This window comes from Parambassis ranga, chromosome 24 (genome assembly GCF_900634625.1).
Source record: "Parambassis ranga chromosome 24, fParRan2.1, whole genome shotgun sequence".
NCBI classification, from domain to species: domain Eukaryota; kingdom Metazoa; phylum Chordata; class Actinopteri; family Ambassidae; genus Parambassis; species Parambassis ranga.
Window position 1 is genome coordinate 13917824 of NC_041043.1, and position 22871 is coordinate 13940694.

The 22871-nt window shown below is 43.9% G+C and overlaps 4 protein-coding genes across 11 annotated transcripts; 2 read left to right on the forward strand and 2 right to left on the reverse strand.

Annotated features, from left to right (window-relative positions):
* Window positions 1-166: 166 nt before the first annotated feature.
* Window positions 167-7287, reverse strand: mcm9 (minichromosome maintenance 9 homologous recombination repair factor). Of its 3 annotated transcripts, XM_028397635.1 has the most exons (15): window positions 7181-7287; window positions 6246-6431; window positions 5917-6082; window positions 5654-5760; window positions 5115-5321; window positions 4952-5033; window positions 4646-4846; window positions 4348-4473; window positions 4047-4166; window positions 3776-3950; window positions 3491-3693; window positions 3064-3267; window positions 2675-2757; window positions 2262-2407; window positions 167-2087 (listed from the first exon to the last, which is right to left on the reverse strand). In XM_028397635.1, the coding sequence occupies exons 2-15, from the start codon at window positions 6408-6410 to the stop codon at window positions 506-508; spliced, it is 3567 nt and encodes a 1188-aa protein (XP_028253436.1). In that variant the 5' UTR covers window positions 6411-6431; window positions 7181-7287; the 3' UTR covers window positions 167-505. The 3 variants fall into 3 exon arrangements, with proteins under 3 accessions (XP_028253436.1, XP_028253437.1, XP_028253438.1); XM_028397636.1 differs by lacking the exon at window positions 4348-4473; XM_028397637.1 differs by lacking the exons at window positions 167-2087; window positions 2262-2407; window positions 2675-2757; window positions 3064-3267 and having other exon boundaries at window positions 3530-3693; window positions 3792-3950.
* Window positions 7288-7612: 325 nt separating this feature from the next.
* Window positions 7613-14338, forward strand: cep85l (centrosomal protein 85L). Of its 3 annotated transcripts, none has more exons than XM_028397644.1 (13): window positions 7613-7904; window positions 8228-8377; window positions 8884-9755; window positions 9874-9959; window positions 11016-11133; window positions 11210-11377; window positions 11488-11640; window positions 11804-11958; window positions 12467-12584; window positions 12667-12717; window positions 12797-12904; window positions 12989-13181; window positions 13287-14338. In XM_028397644.1, exons 1-13 carry the CDS (start codon window positions 7862-7864, stop codon window positions 13454-13456), a joined length of 2385 nt encoding a protein of 794 aa, XP_028253445.1. In that variant the 5' UTR covers window positions 7613-7861; the 3' UTR covers window positions 13457-14338. The 3 variants fall into 3 exon arrangements, with proteins under 3 accessions (XP_028253445.1, XP_028253446.1, XP_028253447.1); XM_028397645.1 differs by having other exon boundaries at window positions 12992-13181; XM_028397646.1 differs by having other exon boundaries at window positions 13004-13181.
* A 433-nt stretch (window positions 14339-14771) lies between these two features.
* LOC114429102 (heat shock protein 30-like) lies at window positions 14772-15406 on the forward strand. Its single transcript, XM_028397950.1, has 2 exons — window positions 14772-15263; window positions 15323-15406. Exons 1-2 carry the CDS (start codon window positions 14772-14774, stop codon window positions 15404-15406), a joined length of 576 nt encoding a protein of 191 aa, XP_028253751.1.
* Window positions 15407-16830: 1424 nt separating this feature from the next.
* gopc (golgi-associated PDZ and coiled-coil motif containing) lies at window positions 16831-22819 on the reverse strand. 4 transcript variants are annotated; one of them, XM_028397659.1, is made up of 10 exons: window positions 22702-22819; window positions 22243-22583; window positions 21019-21183; window positions 19883-19906; window positions 19552-19727; window positions 18893-19058; window positions 18710-18805; window positions 18146-18310; window positions 17897-18062; window positions 16831-17428 (listed from the first exon to the last, which is right to left on the reverse strand). In XM_028397659.1, exons 2-10 carry the CDS (start codon window positions 22501-22503, stop codon window positions 17313-17315), a joined length of 1335 nt encoding a protein of 444 aa, XP_028253460.1. In that variant the 5' UTR covers window positions 22504-22583; window positions 22702-22819; the 3' UTR covers window positions 16831-17312. The 4 variants fall into 4 exon arrangements, with proteins under 4 accessions (XP_028253460.1, XP_028253462.1, XP_028253463.1 ...); XM_028397661.1 differs by having other exon boundaries at window positions 22708-22788; XM_028397662.1 differs by having other exon boundaries at window positions 22698-22745.
* Window positions 22820-22871: the final 52 nt, after the last annotated feature.

A 22871-nucleotide genomic window follows, 5' to 3' on the forward strand; every position in this document is an offset into this window, starting at 1 on the left:
AGCCGCAATCTGAGCTGTAATCTGAAAATAAAGCCCTAAAACAGGCTAAAGCAAAGGCTAACCGCTCAGTTCTTATACTGTGAACTGTCTTCAGTGTCTTGATGCTGAAGCTGCCTCTAAACCAGATCCTTCACACCAGATTAGAGTCCATGGACTGCTTGTTGGCTTGCTAACATTACTCTGTAGAATCATACATAATGATATAGCTGATCTTCAGAAAACTTCTGAATTTTATTTAACTCACAATATTATGAATCCCAACTATTCACATTTTCTTAAGTAAAAAGTAAATCAAATAGAGAACGTGTGGATAGAAGTTAATCTATCTTCATTCATGAGTGAGAAGCTGTGGATGCAAAACTTGATGCATGTACTGTAACTCCACTGGACATAATAAGGAGCTTATAGAAACATTTTGCTTGATGTCCGACAGATTCCAGTTTTTTGTTGCATGTTGTCATCAAGATTCCTAATCCACAAACATGCTGAAAAGCAGATTATGATGTCAGACTTTGGCTTTTTTAAAGACCTCTTGGTCCCAGTCAGTTTCAAGAACATCATTACATAACTCGGCTGAAGCAAACAGAGACAGACCCGAGAACAGACCACTGGAAGCACCATTATTTCTCAGTGCAGGACCCAGTTCAAAACACTTCCTCTTCTTCAGATTGACAGTGCTTTGATGGGTAACAGGACCACCGTTCACCGTGTCACTGAGGTTTGCAGCATGAGTCAGCTCTGTCCTTTGTTCGTGTCCCTGTCCTGGTGTGACCTGCGGGGATGTGGAGGGTAATCCATCTGTCATTTTGTCCACGAGGAGAGTAGCTGTGCTCTTCTGACAGAGGCTGGGAGAGTTCAGGGTCTTCCCGACTTTTGAATTAGATGTTAAGAGTTCCAAATTGTTCTTTTGAGGTGGACTTGTTTCCACTCCTGTTGGAGCTGCTTTCGTGGGTTCGGTGCAGATGAAAGAGAATCTTGAGAGTTTATCCAGAGTTGAGGGGGCCACAGCGGTCTTGGTGTTGTCTGGTTTTAAAGGCCGGATGCAAGTAAAGCTCTCCTCTTCTGTGTTAAATGGGCTTCTTAGTTCTGCCTCATCGTTCCCCTTTTCTTTACCTTCAGTGCCACCTTGCACCACTTTGTCTACACTAAATACACTCTCCCTGCCCCCACTGGCAGAGCACACATCTGCTCCCATGTCACCAGCCTCTGAATCATTCTGTTGTTTTGTCTTGTTTGTAAGTGTCCTCACTGATTCATCATGACTATGTGGTTTCTGTGTTTTTCTTATCTGTACACATTTATCTGAGCTGTCAGTCGTGTCTTGATCGTGGTCTGAAGGCCTCATTTTCCTTGGTTTAAACACAAATCTTGAGAACTTTGCAGGCAGATCTTTGTCTGCTTCAGCTGTCATTTTTTCCTTTAGCACTGCAATAATGTTTGTAGTCCTTTTAGGCAGCTCCGTCGTGTTTTCCTTCTCAGATCCACCTCCCTTGTCAGCGGTATGTGAAGGGCGGTTTTCATCTGATGACAGTGTGCTCTTATTGTGATAATCAGTCACATTTTTATCAGCATCACCTCCAGACACCACCCTCTTTCCAAGTCCTCCTCCCACCTTGTCACACTGCTGATTCACCTCAGGCTGCCTCAGTGTTTTGTTTCTGAAAATCTTAGAAACCTTCTGCAGTGCACAGCCCACTTTGTCATGGTTGTCACCTTTTCTGTTTTCCTCCTCTGAAGAAGACACTATTGTTCCTATAGGATTTGAAACACTGTCACAGTTATGACTCAGAGTGTTGCTCTCAGTTTGTTTGGTTATTGTAGACACATCTGACCAGCTGGTGTTTGGTTTCTTATTAGTGGTTTCTTGAGTTGATGTGAGCATGGGCATGGTTGTATCATCTGGGGACAGCGATATCCTCCTAGCATGCAACCAGCTCAAGCCACCTTCTACTGTGACACCGTCGTTGACGTGACTGCTGATGTTATGGCTCGGTGTTTTGTTGACAGAACCGGTACCTCTGATTTGATCCTGCTGAGGAGCAGTTGGTGGAACACTTTGGGAGTCCTCTGCGGTGTTGCTCTTTAGCCTAGTGAATGGAGAAATCGTAGATGTGAGTGATCTGTGTTAAATTCTGTTGTTTAACACCATCATGTGCACAAAGAATGTGCATGATGTTGCTGAGAAGGGACAATACACACAGAGAATGAGACAAATTGCCTAACCTAGACTCTACAAATGGAATAGGGAGGAGGTAGTTTACCTGGCCAGTCTGTTCATCTCCTGCTGAAGGAGAGACGGCAGGTTCAGTCCTTCCAGCAGCACCTGGCACTGAGTTTGGTACTGTTGCTGAGGGTCAGCAGGGAATGAGGTGAGTAATGCATTTACATTACCCAACAGAGCCCCACCCTAAAAAGGAAATGAAAATGCACCACATGGTTACAGTTATCTTAACACACACACACACACACACACACACACTCACCAACAACAGTTAAATTTCAGTTACTTTTAAAGGATCACTGTGTGAGATTTAGTGACATCTAGTGGTGATGTTGCACACTGCAATGAAAATTGTTTTATTATACATCACTGAGCCAGCAACGTGCAACGAAACTGCACTGATGAGAGCAGATGATGTACAGAAAGTACACACGGCAGCTGTTTTTACTTCACCTGCATTGAGCACTCCATGACAGAGACAGCGATGACAGCGTCCTCTATTGTTACTGTCTCTCTGTACATGAGTCTGGCATGAGCTGTAAAAACAGACAAACAGTTTAGCAACTCCTTCTGATTGGTCAGTCTATCAGGTTAAGCAGATACCATGAGCCATGCATGTGCCAGGGACACTAGCTAATGTTAATATAATGGACAAACTGTAAACCTACTAAGCCTCTTAGGTCCAGTTTTAAGCCTTAATCCACTAGAGTGGACGGCAACAAAGATTTCAGCATGATGTGTCGTAATTAGTACTGCGAATATATATACTATATAAAAAACACTAACCCCATGGCTGTAACACTGGCTTCAAAGCCTGAGGTAAACCAAGCTCCTCTCCTCACCTTCAGCCAGCCTGCTCAGGCTCTCCAGCATGCGAATGGTTGTGCGGGCGGCATTGCGGCCATTACTCTGTCTTTGCAGCTGGTAGTAACGTGCCAGGATGTAGTTGGCGTCCTCTGACACTTGCGGCTGCAACTGCTTGATCACACTGAAATAAGTTTTCATTTTGTCCATTGGCCACAGACCAGAAGACTCAGCAGGCATTTCTTGGAGGAAAACAAGAGAAAGAGACATTTCATCAGGATGGCATGCATAGAAATCGATATGAAATGACCATGAATGACTACAGCTCTTCTTGTAAGAACACAATCTCAATGATGATTGTGTAGATTTATACAGTCACTGTGTACATCTTTGCTAGATTGAATAAACCCTGTATATCAAAGTGAAGGTGTTGCATTCAGGGTCATTGGCATCATTGTCCTTTACCTCTGTCTTCAAGAATAAATGAGGAGATAATCCGGTCCCACTCTGCATTCCTGGTATCTAGCAGAACTAGAACCAGGTCAAAGCGGCTAAGCAAAGGGCTCGCCAGAGCTACGTTCACAGACAGAGGCTCGTTAGGGTCGTACTGGCCTTTAGGGTTGGTAGCAGCCAGGATGGATGTTCGAGTGTTCAGCTTACACACCATGCTGGGGAGAGAGAGAGAGTAGAAAATGGTGAACCAAAAAAGGGGAAACAGGTGTAAATGGAATCCAACACTGACAGTCCTACCCTGCTTTTGCCACACTTATAGACTGTTGCTCCATAGCTTCATGTATACTAATGCGGTCATGTTCCTTGATGCTGTTGAACTCATCGATGCAGCACAAGCCACCATCTGACAGGACGAGAGCTCCTGCCTCCAGATGCCAGTCACCTCCATCCTTCACCGCTGCCACAGTGAGTCCTTCACAAAAAAAAACACACACACACACACACACAGTATGGTTAAAACCAAGAAAGAATCCGAACAATGAGGCAGCGGAGTGTGAACAGGGACTACCTGCGTTTGTTGATCCAATTCCAGCAGTAAGTACAGAGCGAGATATGACCTTAGCTGCGTACTTCAGGAACTGTGACTTCCCTGTACCAGGGTCACCCACCAGCAACATATGACACTCACCTGGAGAGGAGTGTGCATTTGACAAATGATCATTTTTCCCCCAAAGACAAAATCCAAAACACAGCATTTGCCAGAGCATAAATGGAGTATTTTGTGCTTGCTTTTTTGAACAAACACTTTATACAGTTAGTGTCCTTACATTTCCTTACATTTAATACATTTGAAGAAGCAAGAGAGATACCTCTGATCTTTGTCCCTGAAGGATCTATTCTTTGCACCCCGCCTGCCAGCACCATGGCAACTGCCAGTTTAATCACATACATGCCAAACACTTGTGGGCACAAGCTCAGTAAGATCTGGTTCCTACCTACAGAACAACCATGAAAACAGTGTTGATCCCATCTTAAAACACATTGATATGCCCATGTCTACTCATAGTCACATAGGTCTGTGTGAAACTCACAAACTATAGCTCTAAATGTCTCCAAAAAAAGTCCAGATGCCTTAGAAATATAGAACCTTGTATGGTGTCATCCTACCAGCTATGGGATCATGTTTGTAGCTGTCCCAGAACTCTTCGAATTCTTTCTGAGCATCCTTCATGAGCAGAGCAGCGGCAGTCTGCTGGTTGTTTACTTCTATGTTGTTAGCTTTAAGCACCAGCTCCACTTCACAGCGACAGCCTTCATAAAAGGGCTTCCAGCGCTGACATACCACACCATAGACAGTCACGTCGTCTCCTGACAACAATGCAGAACATATCATAAGTAAGTGATAACGGCGTTTGAGAATGATCCAGCTCTTGTCATAGTGGGATAAACATTACTTTAATAAACTGCTCTTACCAGATTTACAACTGTCAACTAGGTCATCTTCCAGAACCACCACTAAAGAGCGAGGAATGCTGCCTACAGACAGCCTCTGCACCTGGGGTACCAGGGGCAAGATTTATACAAACATTAATAAGAATCTACATCTCGTGTCGTTTGGTCAAAAACACTGCCATACCTGCTCCTGTATCTTGATCTCCTGGTAGTCCCTGCAGGCAGCGGGCTCAGATCCTCCAGACAGACAGGTGAATTTGTACGAGTTACAGCCGTCAGGGTTAGGGCAGCTCACCGGTGAGACAAAGGTATAAAACTGGTCAAAATCTGCCTGCAGCGTGAAAACATGACGGCACTTGGTGCACATGTAATCACGCTCGTATTCCAGAACCTATAATGGGGAGAAAACAAAGAACCCGAGTGTAAGTACAACAAAATCGAGGAAAAACTGCAGTTTATTGTGGAGCTGAAAGCACATCGAATGCCCCAGAGCAGCATTTCTCCTAAGACCTATTTACATTGGCTGTATTCTTCCTTCCCTCAGAAGTGACAGTTAAGAAGCTTTACCCGAGCATAATTTTTTCTTTGTGTTCAAATCCCTACACTAAGAGCAAGTAATTCAAACATATGAAGAACTGTCATTCTCCTGTTCTCCTCCTTATGTACTAAACAGCAGTAAAAGTCTAGCGAGAGGAGTGAAATTGTGAAAACTGATCATGTTACCTTGGCAACACTGGTGCGTATAACAGTACCAGTCACAGACAGAAAGTGGCCTACATCTCTAGACCTGGGAATAGTGTCTCTGGTCAGCTCTGGACACACTGGTAGGCCTGGGGATAAAAACAAATCAGCAAATCATGAAAACCCAGACATACTGAGATATTCTCTTTCACAACAAGCATTGTTTAGGAACATGTAATTTAGTAAACGAAAAGGGGCTCCAATTGAGCAGAAAGTATCCTCTGGTTTTCAGTTAGATGTGTGACCTGTAATGCGTGCATGAAGAGTGTGTCTCATCCTCTGCTCTTTTGTTCTTTGTTCTCCATGGTGTTGGGGAAAAGCCTTCTCTAATAACTCCAAGGCTTTTCTGTGCAATACTTTATCAAATATAGCCAGGACATCATGGGGATACGCGTTGAAATAATCCCCAACCTGTAATCAGAGTTCAGGCATTTTTATATTAGTGGAATAAAGAAATTATAACATAACTTCAAAGATAAAACTACTTTATGGGACTATGTGTTTTTGAAGTCCAATATGGCACACGACAGACATTAGATAACATTAATAGTATTTTTTTAACCATAGCAGTTACCTCCATATTGGCTTCAAACAATGTCATAGCATTAACCACAACAGGCAGGTGGGTCTCTTCATTAGTGTCAGTGATGAGCTGGAGAATGTCGCCTTGATGATGCTCCATCAGATAGCTTTCAAACACCCGACCCATCAGGGCCTCCTGTTCGGGGCTTATCAGCATGATGAAGTAATGTAATCTGAACTGCAGAATAGAAATAAAACAAAATTAAAAAAATCACTGGATCTGAACAGAGGTTTCAGATATTATACTGGGAGAAAAATGGAACATATATTATTATTCCTTGTTCTAAACCACATCAGAATATGTGGATTATGTGTTGCCCTCTGAAACTATAAAACGTTGCATTTAGGAGCTGATTGATGCATTAGAAGTCAAACCATGCTACACTTTTAGCGCTCACAACACTAATGCAAAGTTTCACACAAACACATTACAAACACGATTTGACAACAAAGGTTTATTTATTATTTTCCACAACATCAATCATTTAGGTTCGTTTCTCATGTTGTAGAAGAAGAAGAAGAAGAAGAAGAAGAGATAAATGCTACAATACACTAATCAACTTCATGACACTTGCTAACTTAAAAGACTACACCTTGCCTCTATTAATACTGAGAAATGCAAGTTATAGTGATGCTAACCTGTACAACAGCCAACTGCCACGCAGGCTTGGACATTACACGTATGTTCTCTATGTAACCTCTATGTAATCATTATTGTAGCAATGCCCTGATTTGTATACCATTTTGTCACTATGCCCATTCCCCCGTTCCGCCTATGTATAATAATATATACGTGGCTAGCTTGTCAGTCCTTAGCAAACCTGCTGATAAAGTAACGACGGCCGTTTACCATCTTTTAACAGTCACTCGTTTTTTTAAACACATGTTTTAACCGTTGTTATTAAACAGAGTGAAGAGCGGACATACCTTATCTTACACATGGAAACATTTTGTCATTACACCTCGCTTCACTTCTCTTGTCTCGCTTGTATTACGCGGGCTTGTTTTTCTTTGGGTAGTGGGTAACACTCTACTTCCGCTTTTGGTTCTTCTTCTTCGTGGCTTTTGGTGTGACAGAGTCAGAGCCATTAGCGCCACCGATGGGTCCGGCGTCTGAATCGAAAAGAAAAACTATTTTAGATCTAAAATCTGTTATGTGTTTTTTTTTTAAATAAAGTAATTTAATTAATGATTTTGGGGGCGATTTGTTTAAATATAAAACATTTTAAAACCATTTTAAACCATTTAAAAATTAAATTAAACCATTTAAAAATGGTGCCTCTGCGCGGCGGCGGCGGTGCCGTGTCGTGCTGGCGGCTGAGATGCTGCGGAGGAGGAGTTTTGTGGGTCCACTTCCACTCAGAGGACGTTCAGCACAGGACGTACAAGATTTATTTACAGGGAGGACACCGTTACTCAGCCAGAGAATGATTTCGATACCGAAGTCTTCCCAGCTGTTAAAGGATTTCGTTCTTTTATGTAGTTTAGTGTCATGAACGTGATCGTAGGCGCGTTTCCATATTTTGGCATTTTCCCTCTTTGTCCTCTGGTCGGACTGCTGCGGTTTTCTGTGCTCTTAAACGATCTTAAAAACCACCATCGTACAGAATGTGGTACAGAAGAGATTTTGAAGACGACTCTAATAAGAAAGGTGAGAGGCTTGTGTTTATAATAGATGAGGAAGACAGGAGTGCACGGTGTGCGTAATGTGGTTCTGATTTAAAGGCCCACAGCAGCAGCCAACACATCAACTCCAAGCACAAGGGAAAGTACTGTATGTCTGCCTGTATAGGAGTGCTTCATGCCCACACATCATCTGTTATTAATATTTAACAAACTGGAATAATGTAGACGTGTGTTCACATTAACTGGGTAATATACACAAAATGTGTGCTACCACAGGATACAGAAGAATGAGGGAAACACATCTGATCAGTCAACACTAGCCTGATAACCTCATTTCTGTTGTTTCAGCCTCTCCAGGATGTCTCCCTGGTCCTGACCCAGCCTGGCACAGCGGCCTCCCCGGCCCAGGGAGCAGTGTGTGTGGAGGGCGCAGACAGAGCACAGTGTCTGACAGCGGCGACACTGGGATTGGCACTTATTGCTCTGACAGCGTGGAAGGTAGGATGTCCTTTAATTTAATGTTTAAAACCTTTGTTTTTAAACTATAGACAAACGCTGAAGAGCCAATCGTGGTTCACCTCTCAGATAGATGTGGACACCCAGCCAACATCTGTGTCTGCTGGCCTCCATTTTTCAGCTCATTAACTATTTATGAAGTCTGATGAAGAGTGATGGAGTCAGGTGTCAGGTGGCCTTGAGGACAGGACAGGCAAATGTTCATCCATTAATATTTGTGCTGATGAACACCTATATTGTCATCAAAATGCTCAGTATGTGCTCTAGAGCTGCAACAATGAGTAAATAAATGGAAGTTTGGAGCTGTTAGAGTGGGAATGGGACACTTCAAGGACACTTTCCACTGATTTGTCCATAAAATGTCTGCATACATTGACTGATTAGGGGACAATCAATCAATAATGCAAACAATAGGCAGCTGCAGATCCAGTAGACTGCAGCAGTAGGATTTCCTTCTGTCATGTTGATGCTTTCCTCTGTTTCCACAGATGACTCCAGTTCCAGTACCACTCCTCTGCCTTTCCAACCACTGTCGCAACACCACATGAGCCAGGACGATGACGGCATCCCCATCGTCCATGTCATGCCGTCTCCATCCTCATCCCCTCACTTCCGGGTGCCAGCCTCACCCCACAGCACAGGTCGTTGGAGCCGGTCTTCCCACCTGTGCACTCCAGCCATGTCCCCACTGAGTGCACCAAGCTGTCTTGACATGAAGGACCCTCAGCCCATCCGGAGATGGTCCTCTCTCACCAAGTTGTCATCTGGGCCCGATAAGAGCTCTACTAGGACGGCAGGATATCAATACAACCCGGATACACAGGGCTCCCTGGACAGAGGTCTCCGGTATAAGTACAGAAAGGAGCCCCTGGGTTCAAACGTGGATCTTTATCTGCCTCTATCATCCTCATTTATGTGTAATAGCTTGCTGCAGCGCTCACCGGGGGCCGGCCCCTGTTACCGGTATGACCGCAGCAGCAGATCACCAGGTCTGGACACAGACTTGTCCCTGTCTTCGTCGCTGTCTTCACCGGTCAAACACCACAGTTTGGACGTGAGCTACAGTGCTCTGCCAGAGTCTAAACTGACTCGAGGAGGTGGACAGATTTATGGCCTCAGCTTATCTACACATGGAGACTTACCTCTGAGTCACCAGGCGGACAGAAGCTCCCCAATCCAACCTGCACTTCGCACCCAGATGTGGCTGACTGAGCAGATGGAGTACAGGCCCAGAGCGGAACGAGGAAGCGAACTCGCCGGGACTGGAACGGTGGAGGGAGGCAGCGGCGGTGGTGGTGGTGGAGGAGATGGGCCGTTGCCATGGCAACAGGGACATCAGCAGGAACCAGATATTAACCAGGTAAAATACTATATTAGATTACAAACACGGAAGTAGAGGAGAGAAGAAGAAGAAAGTGTGGAATTGAAACGAACAGATGTGTGTGTGTGTGTGTGTGTGTGTGTGTGTGTGTTAACAGACGCTGAAAGGGACCTCCCTTCCTGTCAACACGCTGGTGAAGATTAAAGAGGGGCTGCTGAGACAGAGAGAGCTGGAGATAGATAGGTAACAGACACACACACAGAGCTGCCCTAATTCTTCCTCCAACAGTCCTTTGTCACGTGTCTCTGACAACAATATTTGATCCTGAGTGCCTACATCTTTTAACCAGTTATTTTTTATGTTTCACCACTTTCAGCCTCACTGTATGTGTTTTAAGGTTTAATCCTTATAGTAATTTTGCCAGAAATTTTTTGCTATTTGTTTTGTTGTTGTCAGTATGTTTTTAAAAACAAAAATATACACAAAAACTATGCTCAGTCTATTTTCCTTTTATGATCCTTGAATGCATCATTATATGTCAGAATCCCAGCTTAAAACCACCTATTTCATCATGTTATTCTACCTTAAAATAAAGCTGTTGCACTAACAAGATTCTGTAATATCTGTGGGGCCAATGCAACAATGCATATACCGGTAGTGATTTACACAAGTTTACATTTACTGTAAATAATAAGAAGTTCAACTTTTATTTTGTTGTTTTTGTGTTGTTTTTTAACAGTGTTATATTACACAAACCTTGAGATGTTGATGCGTTTATGTTACAGTAATAAGTAGGGATGTCCCGATCAGGTTTTTTTGCCCTCGAGTCATTTGATTTTGAGTATCTGCCGATACCGAGTCCCGATCCGATACTTTCAGGACTCTCTATAAAGGCACTCATTGCAGCAAAACCCGTGTGTGTGTGTGTGTGTCGCACTACCGCCACACTGGGAGATTTCACACACGCAGCATCAAGGTCTCGAACCCAGGACCTCTCGCGCCAAAAGTAGCTGTCATACCCTGACACTACAAGACACAGAGCCACCCTGCATAGAAGGCATTAACTTTGAGAGCCCTGATAAATATATATCCGAGTTCTGATCGTGGGGGTAATTTCCGATTCCGATCGAGTCTGAAATCACGTAATCGGGCCCGATTTCCGATCACGTGATCGGATCGGGACATCCCTAGTAATAAGTGACTGAAATGTGACGATTAGTCACTTGGAGGAATTGTTCGGCCCTCTGCCTCTGCTACTATGTGTTATCATTCTGAGTAGGAGGGCTTTCTGTGTTTCAGACAGAAGCAGCAGATCCTGCAGCTACATGCTCGGATCAGAGAGAATGAGCTCCGAGCCCAGCAGGTCCTGCAAAGCCAGAGAGGGTGGTTTGACGATCCCCACATCCTAAATATGGAGGTAAGACCTTCACCTTCAAATCATAAGTTAGTGACTAACTATAAAAGTCACACTATATGTTGTGATTGGTCTTTAGGAGTCGGCAAAGAGAACGCCAATGCAGCAGCCAACTGTCAGGCTGTGCTGTGATGAAGACCTCGGTAGGAAGCTGGCAGTGGCTGAACTCGAAGTCCTTCAGCTGAACGAGTTCTTCAAGCAAGTCAACCAAAAATATACAGAGGACATCAGGAAACTGGAAGAAAAGGTACAGCAAGAGAGAGTTCACTCATGAGTGCTGGTTCTCTTGATGAATGATAGGATAACTGAGCCGATAACTGGACGTGTGTGTGTGTGTGTGTGTGTTTTGGTCCACAGATAAAGACGAGGGATCGTTACATCAGCAGCTTGAAGAAGAAGTGTCAGAGAGAGAGCGACCAGAATCAAGAAAAACAGCAACGCATAGAGACGCTGGAGAAATACCTGTCAGACCTGCCCACTCTGGACGAGGTGCAGGTCCAGGCCAAGCAGGTACACACTCATACCGCATGTGATCTCACATAGACAGAGGCGGGGCTTACTGTAAGAGCCTGGGCTGCTTAACCATGGCATCCATCCTGGTCTCAATGTGAAATAAAAAGCTTTGCGTATCAAAAGTAGGACACATTGTTAGTTGACGTTTGTGTGTGTGCAGCAGGAGGAGGTGCAGCAAAAAGCAAAGGACCTGGAGAAGACGGTGACACGACTACAGAGGAGCATTGAGGAAGGATGTGCTCTGATGAAGGAGAAGGACATCAAGATCGAGATGCAGGCCAAGAGAGAGAAGGAGCTGATTGCATCTGTACACAGGTAAACATGTGACGGACACCTGTCCTGATAAGCAGCTGCTGTTAGCGTGTATTAAAGGTAGGGTAGGAGATTTTGAAAACTTGGTGAGAGTCAGCCAGATTTGGAAAGTAAACACACGCCCCTTTCTCTCGGAGCTCACCCCGAAGCCACGCCTCCCAATCACATGGACGCGCATTACCTGAAGACGAGCTGCGGTCTGTGACTTCGGCCATCATGCACGTACCTCTCTTAAGAGCAGGAAGAGAGTGACAACCAGTCAATACTCCGTGCAGGGTCCACCCGGAGGATTGGCTGATGTTTTTAGTGTTTTATAGCTTCCACAGATGATTCATATTCTTCGTTTTAATGCGAAACTGCCGAACTAATCGGTTGCTATCGGATTGTAAAGAGAAGTTACACTAATTTAACAAAAAGTCCATCAGAATGAAATCTCCTAGCCTACCTTTAAGACTGAATGAAAAGCAAAAGGGGGATGCAGCATGTGTCTCTTTGTGATGTGTTGGTGCAGCCTGCAGCTGAAGGTGCAGCAGTGTTTGGATGACGGGGTGAGGTTGCCCGTGCAAGACTTGAAGCGGCTTGAGGTGGAAAACAGTCTGCTTCTGGAGCAGCAGGATCACAGCAGCAGGGTAACAGCCTAAACGCATGCACACACACACACATACACATATGTCAAAGATCCATTAATGTGTCGTATCTGCTCCCCGACAGCTCTTTAAGCATCAGAAAGAACAGATTGAGAGACTGACCTCACAACTAACGGTAGGACACTGAAAGCATCCATCTACACTCTCTTATTGTACCTGACTAGCTATCAAGCTCACCTGTTTTTTGCTGCCAGGCCACCAGTACCAGACTACAGAAGAAAAGAGGTCTGTCTCATCGACAGCAGTCTCACTCTCAGGAAAAGGAGGAGATCCCGGCCACGCCATCCAGAGGCTTCCCACAGGTATCAGTGTTGGAAGGGTTAACTCAATGTTGCTGTTGTTCTGTTAGCAGAAAATAAACATACATACCCTCATTTTCCACTGAGCAGCAGCAGCAGCAGCAGCAGGTGGAGGGAGGGTCAGGGGTAAACCCTCTGTCCCACGTGCAGATGACAGAAGTGGGCCGGCTGCTGAAGGAGATGTCCCTTTGTCTGCTGGACCTGCAGGGTCTCTGCAGCATCTTGGCTCAGCGAGCTCAGGGCAAAGAGCCCAACCTCTCTCTGCTCCTAGGCATGAAATGTACGCAACACACACACACACACACAGCTGTGACATCTTTTACACATGAGGCTTTCAGTTGTTGTCAGTCACTCACTGTGCTAACATCTTGCTGTCTCTGTCCAGCATTGAGTGTGTCAGCAGAGGAGAGCGACCGCAAAGAGGCGGCGGTCGAAGACGAACTGAGGTTCAAGCTGCTAGAAGTGGGCCAGCTGAGGAGAGACATCGACGACCTGCAGAAAAACGTCTCGGACCGCTATGCACAGTACAAAGGCGACAGCTGTGTGTCACAGTGATGCTGACACACACACACTGCTCACACTTCAATACTTAATTCACAGAACGCCAAAACCTGCAGGCAGGTGTAAAATCCATCCTGCACCATTTATCTTAAAGAGAAAACTGTAAAAAAACAGCAGAATCAGTGGACTTTGAATGCACCACGGTTCCAAGATTTGACCAAATCAGTGTTCTAAATCCACTTTTCCATCACAACCACTTTATTCTATAGGTCTCAATTCAAAATAAAACATTTGCACTAAAAACATTTTGTATAAAATAATCTGCACTCCGCAGCCTAACTAGAAAAGCCATGATTTATTCTCTTACAAACCAGCACCAATAGGACAAGAATAAATCACGTGTTTTGGATTGTAGAGGCAGTAAAATGCAAATAATTCAATATATATAGCATGTGGAACTTAATTATTTTCAAGTATTACCTGCAGATATGTTGTACATACCAATCTCAGTTTATTTAAATTTATTTAACGTCTATAACACAAAGAAAAACTGAATGACGTCATAGTTCAGGTCTGATTGTTTTGGCAGCACATATGTCATTATTTATTATTGATTATTTTGTACAATCTTATACTGAAAAAGGTTTTTTTCTGTTTATCCAGGCAGGTGAGAAGCAATAAGCTTCTTTTTTTTGCATGATATACCAATTTTGTAACATTTAAATGCAACTGTAACCCAAAGTCTCCTCTTGTTGTTGTTGTTATTTTTGTTGCTCTGACTATGGATGATTTAACAAGCCACTGGATGGTTTTTTTAAAGGAATTCATTCTTTGTTTGATATTGTTTACGTTACAAAAATATATCTATTAATATTGAAGCTTTGTTTGTAAACAGCAAAAAATGTTTTTTTTTTCTTAGAGGGTTGATCTTATTTGTTCAGAGGGCAAATAAAATTATTTTTCTAAAGAAACGACGTGACTTCATACTACAACACTTGTGCTTTGAATACTTATGTCATAAATATCATACAATAAATCTAGAGAATTGAAAAGAGACATGCTGGCAGTCAAATAGTGAATTATATAATTATAAAAACACACTTTATTCTAACAGATCTGACCCTAAAATTGTTACAAACAATGATTCTCTGCATGTACTGGCAGTTTGCTTAGCATTTCAAACAGTAACAGGAATGATGGAGTGAAATCAGCTCCCTTTTGTGAAACAGCTCTACCTAGTGGACATCTCTGGCAACGACCACAAATTTCCTGAAGCCTCTGCAGCTCCTGCTTTGGGATATAAAAGCTGCGACAGTCTCACTGCTCAGACAAAAAGCAACAGAGGAAGAGGACTCTGAACACACTAAGGATGCTGTGCTCTCATGGATTCCGGTCCGCCCTCAGTCCAGTCATGGACTTCTACTGGCCAGTCCACAGTCTATGGCCAGAGGTCGGACCTCTGCCCTACCAGCAGGACTTCCTGCAGAGAAGCCTCCAGAAGCTGCACAGTAGTCTGGAGCCAATGGACAAACTTCAACACAACATCCTGGAGGAAACGGAGCCTCTCCCAAGCAGCATGGCCGTGCAGCCAGCCTCCTACCAGCTCCAGCGGGACGGAGACAACTTTGACCTGCCCCTGGATACTGAAGGTTTTTCTCCAGAGGAACTGTCTGTCAGGCAGGTGGGCAGGAAGCTGAGAGTCAGTGGAAAGACAGAGAAGAAGAAGAAAAAGGAAGAGGACGGGAAAGGCTCCTTCTCTTACAGACTGCAGGAGTTTGACCTGCCTGAAGGACTGAACCCTGAAGCCATCAGCTGCTGTCTGTCTCCGGACGGAAAGCTCCACATCCAGGCAGCCAAAGCTGTAAGGAGGTCGAGAGGTAGCTGACCATTAAGAGAAGCTTGGAGGACGAGACACAGCAGAGTGTGTGTTCACAGGCAGAAGACAGCAGCACACAGGACAAACCTCACAACACATGGACTGACATACGATATGTAAACAGCTGAACCGTGGCGTCTTTGCGATTCTTATGAAATAAAAACTGTTCTGTAAATGTACAAACAAACCAAACTGAAACCAAACTTTATTTAAAGACTAAAAAAAACAGACTTGAATACATTACATATAAAGATGCACATCATACAGAATATATGAAAAGTTCTGAGACGTGAAATGAGCGCAAATTAAAATGAAAATATGGCGAAACAGAGAGAACACTGGCAGGTAACCAAAAAGAGCTGGGCACAATCATAAACCGCATGGAACAGGGCGGTGGCGATGGGCTGACGTCGGCCTGTGTGGCTGTGGTTTGTTGTTGTATTTTTTGCTTTATTGCATCGTAGTGTGAAGCGTTCCTGACAAAACATGTTCAGTAGAATGAACTGTGGCACAATAAAAAACAACAACAATATACAGCAATACAACATGAGTTAAGAAAGAGTCCATTAATAAAATGATTGTATCACTTAACAAGTGTTATTGTGCCCACACCCCTTCAGAGTTTGACATGTGTTTTTGTGACATGCCAAAAATGTTAGTGATGGAACGAGGTTAAAGATCTATGGTGGAGTAATGGTCGACTTAGACCTACTGGCCACTTTTGGCCACTTTTGCTTCAATCAGTGTCAGAGGACGGAGGTAAAAAGATGAGAAAAAGTGGACAAAAAAACTACACATTTACAAAAGTCCTCACTGAAATGATAAAGTCAGAAGTTTTGCAAGATTTTAATTTTGTTGTTGTCAAATAACCACAGAGCCACTGCTGCCTGTGGTGATGACATCATCATCAATTTCTGATGTCAGAATATTTTTCTCTCAACTTTGTGTTTTTCATTTTTAGTTTAAACCTTTGTAATCTCTACATTATAGAAGATCATTAGGACCACGTGTGAGGAAAAAAGAATAATTCTGCCTTACACTGTAAAAAATGAATTCAAATCTTTTCAAATTTAATGACTTTAAAAGTCAAAATTCTGCCTTTTTTTCCCCCAAGTCAAACATTTTTTAGTGTCCTAAATCCTCTTCTCTTGGCAATATAATAATGTGTTAATATAATAAAGTGTTTATTTATTTTACATTATTTTATATTACTAATAGCCCCAACTCCAACCCCAGATTTGTTGCTCACTGTGGCCCTAACATGGCATCATACTGTAAGGTCGGGCAAGTCGTTTTGTAGTCTTTGTGCTTACACTGAATAAATAAACATTTCTATGGAAGGGACATTTACATGTTCTCGTCACAATAAAGTGGAAAATGTCGACTCGAGTTTAATTACTTGATCAAAATATGCCCCGTGCCCTGAAGAGTTAAAAAAAGACTGGAAAAAAACCTGCACTGAATAAACGTATGCCATCAGGATTGTTGGTTCATTGTCCAAATGCAATGTAATTAAACTAAGGAATAAGAATCAGCATTTCAAAGCCAGAAGTATCTATGATATTTGTTTTATTTAACTTATTAGATCGCACTGTCTCTACGCGTCTCTGAGAAAGTTATTTGTAGTGACTTTTCTGAAGATGTTTGGGTCGCTCTAGAGTCATTTTCACGGACAGATAAATAACTATATTAAGTGAAGCAAAGCACTTTTCAAGTGAGTCCAAGAAAGCAGTCCCTGAAGGACTTTTTCCTGTCTTCTGTCATTGTGCCATCAGGACAGCTTTCACACCTGCCCTCTGCAGTACTGTTAACTCCCATAACCATCACATTGAAACACACCCAACAGTCACACACTGTCCCGTCTCACTCTTTCCTTCACAGTACATCAAAACAACTGCCAAAGGTTTGTAATTAGACTACAAGAGGAAGAAGGGAAAACAGACTGCTCTCTGTTTTGTTTTCCCTTGTCCCTGTGAAACAATGAATTCTTTCTTTCAGTCCTTTCATGGCACCTCCAGTTTCCAGTTGACACGTTTAAGAGGAGCAGTCAGTCTCAGAGGGCTTTGAAGGGGTTTCCTCTGAGGGTGTCTCACTAGAAATCCCAGTGTCTCCATTCTCCGGTCCATTGCTCAACGACATCTTTTCCAGGGCTGGAGGGTAAACACAGATTAGGACACAATAAGTAAACTATGTCAGATTATTTAAACTCGGGGGGTGTCATGTGGCTCGTTTCGTTTTTCCTCTCATCACACCGATCCTTCTGTTTTCATTAACCGAGTACGATTGATCGATCGAGATCGCATTTCGACGACATCAAACAAAAGTTTCGATTCCACTGAAAAACACTGCAGCCCTGGAAACTGAGCTCTCCCAACCAACAGCCTACCTTTGATATTTGCCCTTACTTGAGCCACACAAGAGGTTTTTTGAGAATTATCGGATAACAAGATAAAGTTGCATTTTCGCCCCAAAGCTAAGTAACAGCTAAACATAATCCCGAGTTCTTTCGATAAAAAAAGAAAACAAACAGTTAACAGGCTGACATCAGCAACTGAAGAGGTCCGGGAAGGTCTCGCTCTCTGATCTGCACCTTGTTAGTCCCTGTTTTGAAGACTTACCCTGAAGTGATGCTGAGCTGTTGCTAGGTGGCGCACTGCTGCTATCATCTAGTTCATCCAGGTAGAGCCGGTAACGATGGCCACTGTCGTCCTCATACTCCACATTCTCATCGTCGCTGTCCACCTCCGGAGCCACGTACACCACTTCAAACTCTATCTGTCCTCGCTGACACACAGACACCCACAATGAGCTGTCAGAGAAACACACACACAGTGTGATGTGTGTGTGTGTGTGGACGCTTACGTTACCTGCTGAGAGAGAATGGTGACCGCCTCCTTGTGTTTGGCATCTCGCAAATTGATACTGTTGACCGCAAGGATGGCGTCGCCGACGTGCAGACCTCCGCATCGGTCGGCGGGCTGACCCGGATGGATCTCTGAAATTAAGATGGGAACGCCATGTTCCTTCCCGCCCTGAAAAAAGACGCACAAAAAGACAAAGTGTTCACACATCGAGCACAAACATTCTATATGTGCTTCTCAGTTTAATTAGGAGTACATGTGACTAGGGATGTTCCGATCTGATCACGTGATCGGGCCCGATTACGTGATTTCAGACTCGATCGGAATCGGACGTTACCTCCCGATCAGGACTCGGATATGTATTTATTAGGGCTGTCAAAGTTAACACCTTCTGTGTAGGGGTATGACAGCTGCCTTTGGTGCGAGAGGTCCTGGGTTCGAGACCTCGATGAGCCACTGCGTGTGTGAAATGTCCTAGCTTGGGAAGGCTGAAGCATTTAAAGTTGGCGGCAATGTGTTGCGGGAAGTTTGGCGAAGAGAAAGAAGAGAAGAGAAATACTGTGGTCTTACTGTAATAGAGATTCCTAGGCCTTCATGATCCTCTTTGACCAGTGACACCTTTCTGATGGGACCCACTCCCTGAGTTTTCTTCAACATGTCTGGATCCTGTGGTGACATCAAGATTTCAGCTTTGGAAGAAAAAGGTATCAACATGTTCACCTGCTTTTGTTGCTGTTGTTTGTCATTACTCACGTGTCCCACGGGAGAGGGAAGCGGTTTCTTTGGGTCGCTGCGGCCTCTGCACGCTCGGATGACGGTCTTGTGGCGGTGGAGGTGGATCTCTGCTTCCAGCTGATTCCACAGTTTGTCGTGTGCGGGCCCCTTCATGTCACGGCCCAGTAACTGGATCTGCTGCACCCTGGAAGACAAACCAGACCATTCGGCTGTCAAATCAAACAGTAGGACATCCATCCATTTTCTTCGATTAGGAACGATCTTTTGTGTTAAAGGTAGGGTAGGAGATTTCATTGTGATGGACTTTTTGTTAAATTAGTGTAACTTCTCTTTACAATCCGATAGCAACCAATTAGTTCGGCAGTTTCACTTTAAAACGAAGAATATGAATCATCTGTGGAAGCTATAAAACACTAAAAACATCAGCCAATCCTCCGGGTGGACCCTGCGCGGAGTATTGGCTGGTTGTCACTCTCTTCCTGCTCTGCGTGCACCAGAGAGGTACGTGCATGATGGCCGAAGTCACAGACCGCAGCTCGTCTTCAGGTAATGCGCGTCCATGTGATTGGGAGGCGTGGCTTCAGGGTGAGCTCCGAGAGAAAGGGGCTGACTCTCACCGAGTTACCCTACCTTTAAGAGCTTGTGTTGGTTCTTACAGGTTCTGTGAGACGTCTTACCTGCCAGCCAGTTCTTTGTCCAAGTATTTGGCAGCCAGCCTGGCTCCGTACACCTCAGCCTGCAGTACTGCGATGTGCCTGCGCAGCGCCTCGTTTTCTTTCTTATATAGTCTGGCTTCGGCGTCCAGCCTCCCCTCTACCAGCTTCTCCTTCTTGCTGGCCTCCAGCTCCTGTTCCTGAACACCACACACATGACACAACACTTCAGTGACAATACTTTTCCATTCATGTAGTTTATATGCACACATTTTAACAACGTCTATGATGCACAATCATATTTATATTTATATATATATACAACTTTCCAAAACACACCCATGCAGACACTCACCATGTCGTCCAATGTTGGCGCAGGCTTTAAGGGAGGGGAAAGGAAGCCGAGGAAGAAGAGAAAGAAGAAGAAGAAGAAGATTAGAGGAATGTCAGCCAAGAGGGATTGTGAGTGTGTTAATCACTGAATACAAATAAACTATGAAGCAATACAGACGTCAGTATTTAAAACTGTGACTGAAAGCAGTGGGAAAGCAGGAGAAGGGAGGACCAAAGCACCAGCAGCCCTGAAACTGTAGAGTGAAATGTGCAGTCGTTCCAGGCTACACTGGCAAAATGAAGAGAAAGTAACAAATTAAACTACGTTAAAATGCGCTTTTTCATCTGATTGTGTGTTTTCCCTTCAAACTGATGACGTGTTATAAGATGTTCTCCGAATTTTGTCCATTTGTATGGTTGTTAGCTGTGCTGAGCTACCACTTAATGACTTAATGGACTGCGTATTGTCTTTCTGAAAGCCCTTGAAAGGCTTCTGTGCCTGAGAGATGCTGACCACATCCCAGAGGACTGGCTGCTGATGTTATGCTTTCATTACTGGTGTGGATAAGCAGTGGGTTCAACACTAAGCTTGTCTAAATGTTGCTGTCTATTAATGTGGAATGCATTTCTTTGGCAATCTATTAAAACTAGAGTCAGACTGACACTGGATGTTTAGGACAGAAACCCATTTTTGGGTAAAAATCAATGTGAAGGCAGCGTCTGGCTCACTGTGTTCAGCACTGTAGACAATAGACTCCTTGTCATAGCCACTGCCTGTGTGTACAGTTAATGCATTAGTAGTAGCTTGTAGTGTTAGAGCAGCATCTACTGTCTACCTTGAATGTCCTGAGCAAGCGTCGCTGTACAGCCAGTCTATTCTAGCTTTGCTCTATCATATCTGATCATGTGCGATGATAGCTAACAAACATCTGCCTACTACAAAACAGTAGTGATGAAAAACAACAAATAAAAACAATGTCACCATACCAGATGCAAACTGGTGTTGCACTACAAAAAATACAGCAAAGGAAACAATCATTTGAAAACTTAAATATTATCTATAGATATACGTTATTGATCCTGAAAGGGAAGTTGTTATACAGTCACTCTTCATGAGCTGTGGACTGGTTATGGACACCATCTCCACCTTTTACTTACCAGTCTGTCTTTGATGGTGTCAGAGTCCTCCGCTTGTCCTTGTTTGGCATGAAGCTGCAGCTGTAGAGCGTGAAGCTGCAGCAGCAGGTCATGCACCTCCCTTTCTGCCACTGCCCGCTCAGCTTTCGCCTCTGTCAGCTCAGAACGTAGGTCCACCAGTTGGGCCTGGTGTGGAGAGAAGTATGAATGGAGGGAACGAAGTGTGGATGAAGGGTTGTGTTGGGGGGGGATATGTCATATCAATACTGTGCTGGCTACAGTACCGGTACTTTACAGTACTTTTAACTAATGAAAATTTTGTTCTGTCATCATGTGTCACGTGTGGTCCAGTTGGGAAAAATACCTCCATATAAGTTTCAAATTTTAAAAAACAAATATTCAGCACTGCTCAGTATAATGGGAAGCCATGCTTGACTCAGGCTGTCTTCAGCTGATGTGCAGAGGACAGTGGAGGTAATGAGTAAATAAATAACTCTCACTTCTGGACAAATGTTATATACACTGATTACAGCTTATTTGCATACTTGGTCAATTAATAATCACAGTATTTTTTCTTATTATGATTGTGTTGCAGTGCACAAAGAGAGAGTTCGAGTTCTGTTTACTTCAAGCCACAAGAGTGCTTTTCTATAGAAAAAAGGGGGAATTAATATTACAGTGAGAAATAAGGCAAACATTCTTGGGGTTTAGAGGGTTAAAGGGGTTTCATATTACTACATGATGCTGGCATGATGCTCTCAGACCAGCACCCAGTTTGGGATCAGGAAGCAGACACCCACTGAGCTGCTTGTTTCTGAGTCACCAGACCTGTCAACCTTCCCAGTATTTACTCAGTGCTCAGTCATTTCTCTCTCCGTTTCTCCTATTGCTCAACAACACTGGTCACCCTGAGTCTGACACTTCCTGTGGTTTTCCTCCCCAGTCTCACCAAGTGGCTTCTTTCTTTAAAGATATCCTAACTGTGTGAGGTGTCAGGAGGAGTGATGTCACTGAAATCACGACATAAACAAAACAGATCTGAGCTTAAAATCAGGTCTGACAGGTAAGTCCAGTCCGATGCGTTCAGCGTGTCCAAATATTTCCCACCTGGAAGAGTTTGTAAATAGTGCTCATGTAATATGTGCGCATCCGTGTGTGATTCACAGATGTTGACCTCAAGCTGGCATCATAATCTCCACTGATGTGGTCAAAGTGATGATTTGATAAAAAACAAGAAACACTAACCTCTAGTTTGTGGTTGAGCTGAAATACCGTCTGTGTTTTGTGACACAGCTGAGCAAAACAGGAGCTCAGGCTGGTCATCTTCTGCCGACCTTCATACGTAATATCGACTTGATCCGGGTCTATTTCTCCGAGCAGCAGATCCACATCCACGAAGGCTTTGTCAAACTCTTTCTCCAGCACTTCCAGCCACCGAAACATGGACATACCCGGGCCGAGGCCTGGGTTCTGGCCCGATGGGGAGCATCCAGCCGAGGCGGACATAGTTAGAGCACAGCGCAGAGCCCTAACGTTGACGTTAGCTTCTTAGCTAACTGGTGATATGTAACGTTCTTTGTTGATCGCTAGAAAAAAATAGACATGAAATAACGTTCAGCAGTTATAATCAAATTGGATGAACCGTATTATCGGGGAGAAAGCTGACAAAATCACGTATTCTAATTCTTGCGGAAAAAGACCTGCCTTTACCAGGAAGTCCCACATCAGCTTCGCGATTCTATCGGTGAGGCGATTACTACTGTCTGACTGCAGTGGAAAGCAATGGATGGCAGAGCGAGAACTGGAGCCGCTGCGATTGCAGACATTTATACGGACTATGTTATGAACCTGGAAGCATTTTGTGCAGCAGCGAC

Bases quoted from the DNA above. Each gene is read 5' to 3' on its own strand.
- gopc (XM_028397659.1), bottom strand. From the start codon at position 22,503: ATGTCCGCCTCGGCTGGATGCTCCCCATCGGGCCAGAACCCAGGCCTC. The intron at 19,728-19,882 runs GTGAGTGTCTGC...TGTGGTGTTCAG, and splicing joins CGCCAACATTGGACGACATG to GAACAGGAGCTGGAGGCCAG. The intron at 18,806-18,892 runs GTGAGTAATGAC...ATGTCACCACAG, and splicing joins TTCCCTCTCCCGTGGGACAC to GATCCAGACATGTTGAAGAA.
- LOC114429102 (XM_028397950.1), top strand. From the start codon at position 14,772: ATGCTGTGCTCTCATGGATTCCGGTCCGCCCTCAGTCCAGTCATGGAC. The intron at 15,264-15,322 runs GTAAGGAGGTCG...GAGACACAGCAG, and splicing joins ACATCCAGGCAGCCAAAGCT to AGTGTGTGTTCACAGGCAGA.
- cep85l (XM_028397644.1), top strand. From the start codon at position 7,862: ATGTGGTACAGAAGAGATTTTGAAGACGACTCTAATAAGAAAG. The intron at 9,756-9,873 runs GTAAAATACTAT...GTGTGTTAACAG, and splicing joins AGGAACCAGATATTAACCAG to ACGCTGAAAGGGACCTCCCT. The intron at 12,718-12,796 runs GTAGGACACTGA...TTTTGCTGCCAG, and splicing joins GACTGACCTCACAACTAACG to GCCACCAGTACCAGACTACA.
- mcm9 (XM_028397635.1), bottom strand. From the start codon at position 6,410: ATGCTGATAAGCCCCGAACAGGAGGCCCTGATGGGTCGGGTGTTTGAA. The intron at 6,083-6,245 runs GTAACTGCTATG...CTCTGATTACAG, and splicing joins TGTTTGAAGCCAATATGGAG to GTTGGGGATTATTTCAACGC. The intron at 4,847-4,951 runs GTAAGAGCAGTT...CATTGTTGTCAG, and splicing joins AGTTGACAGTTGTAAATCTG to GAGACGACGTGACTGTCTAT.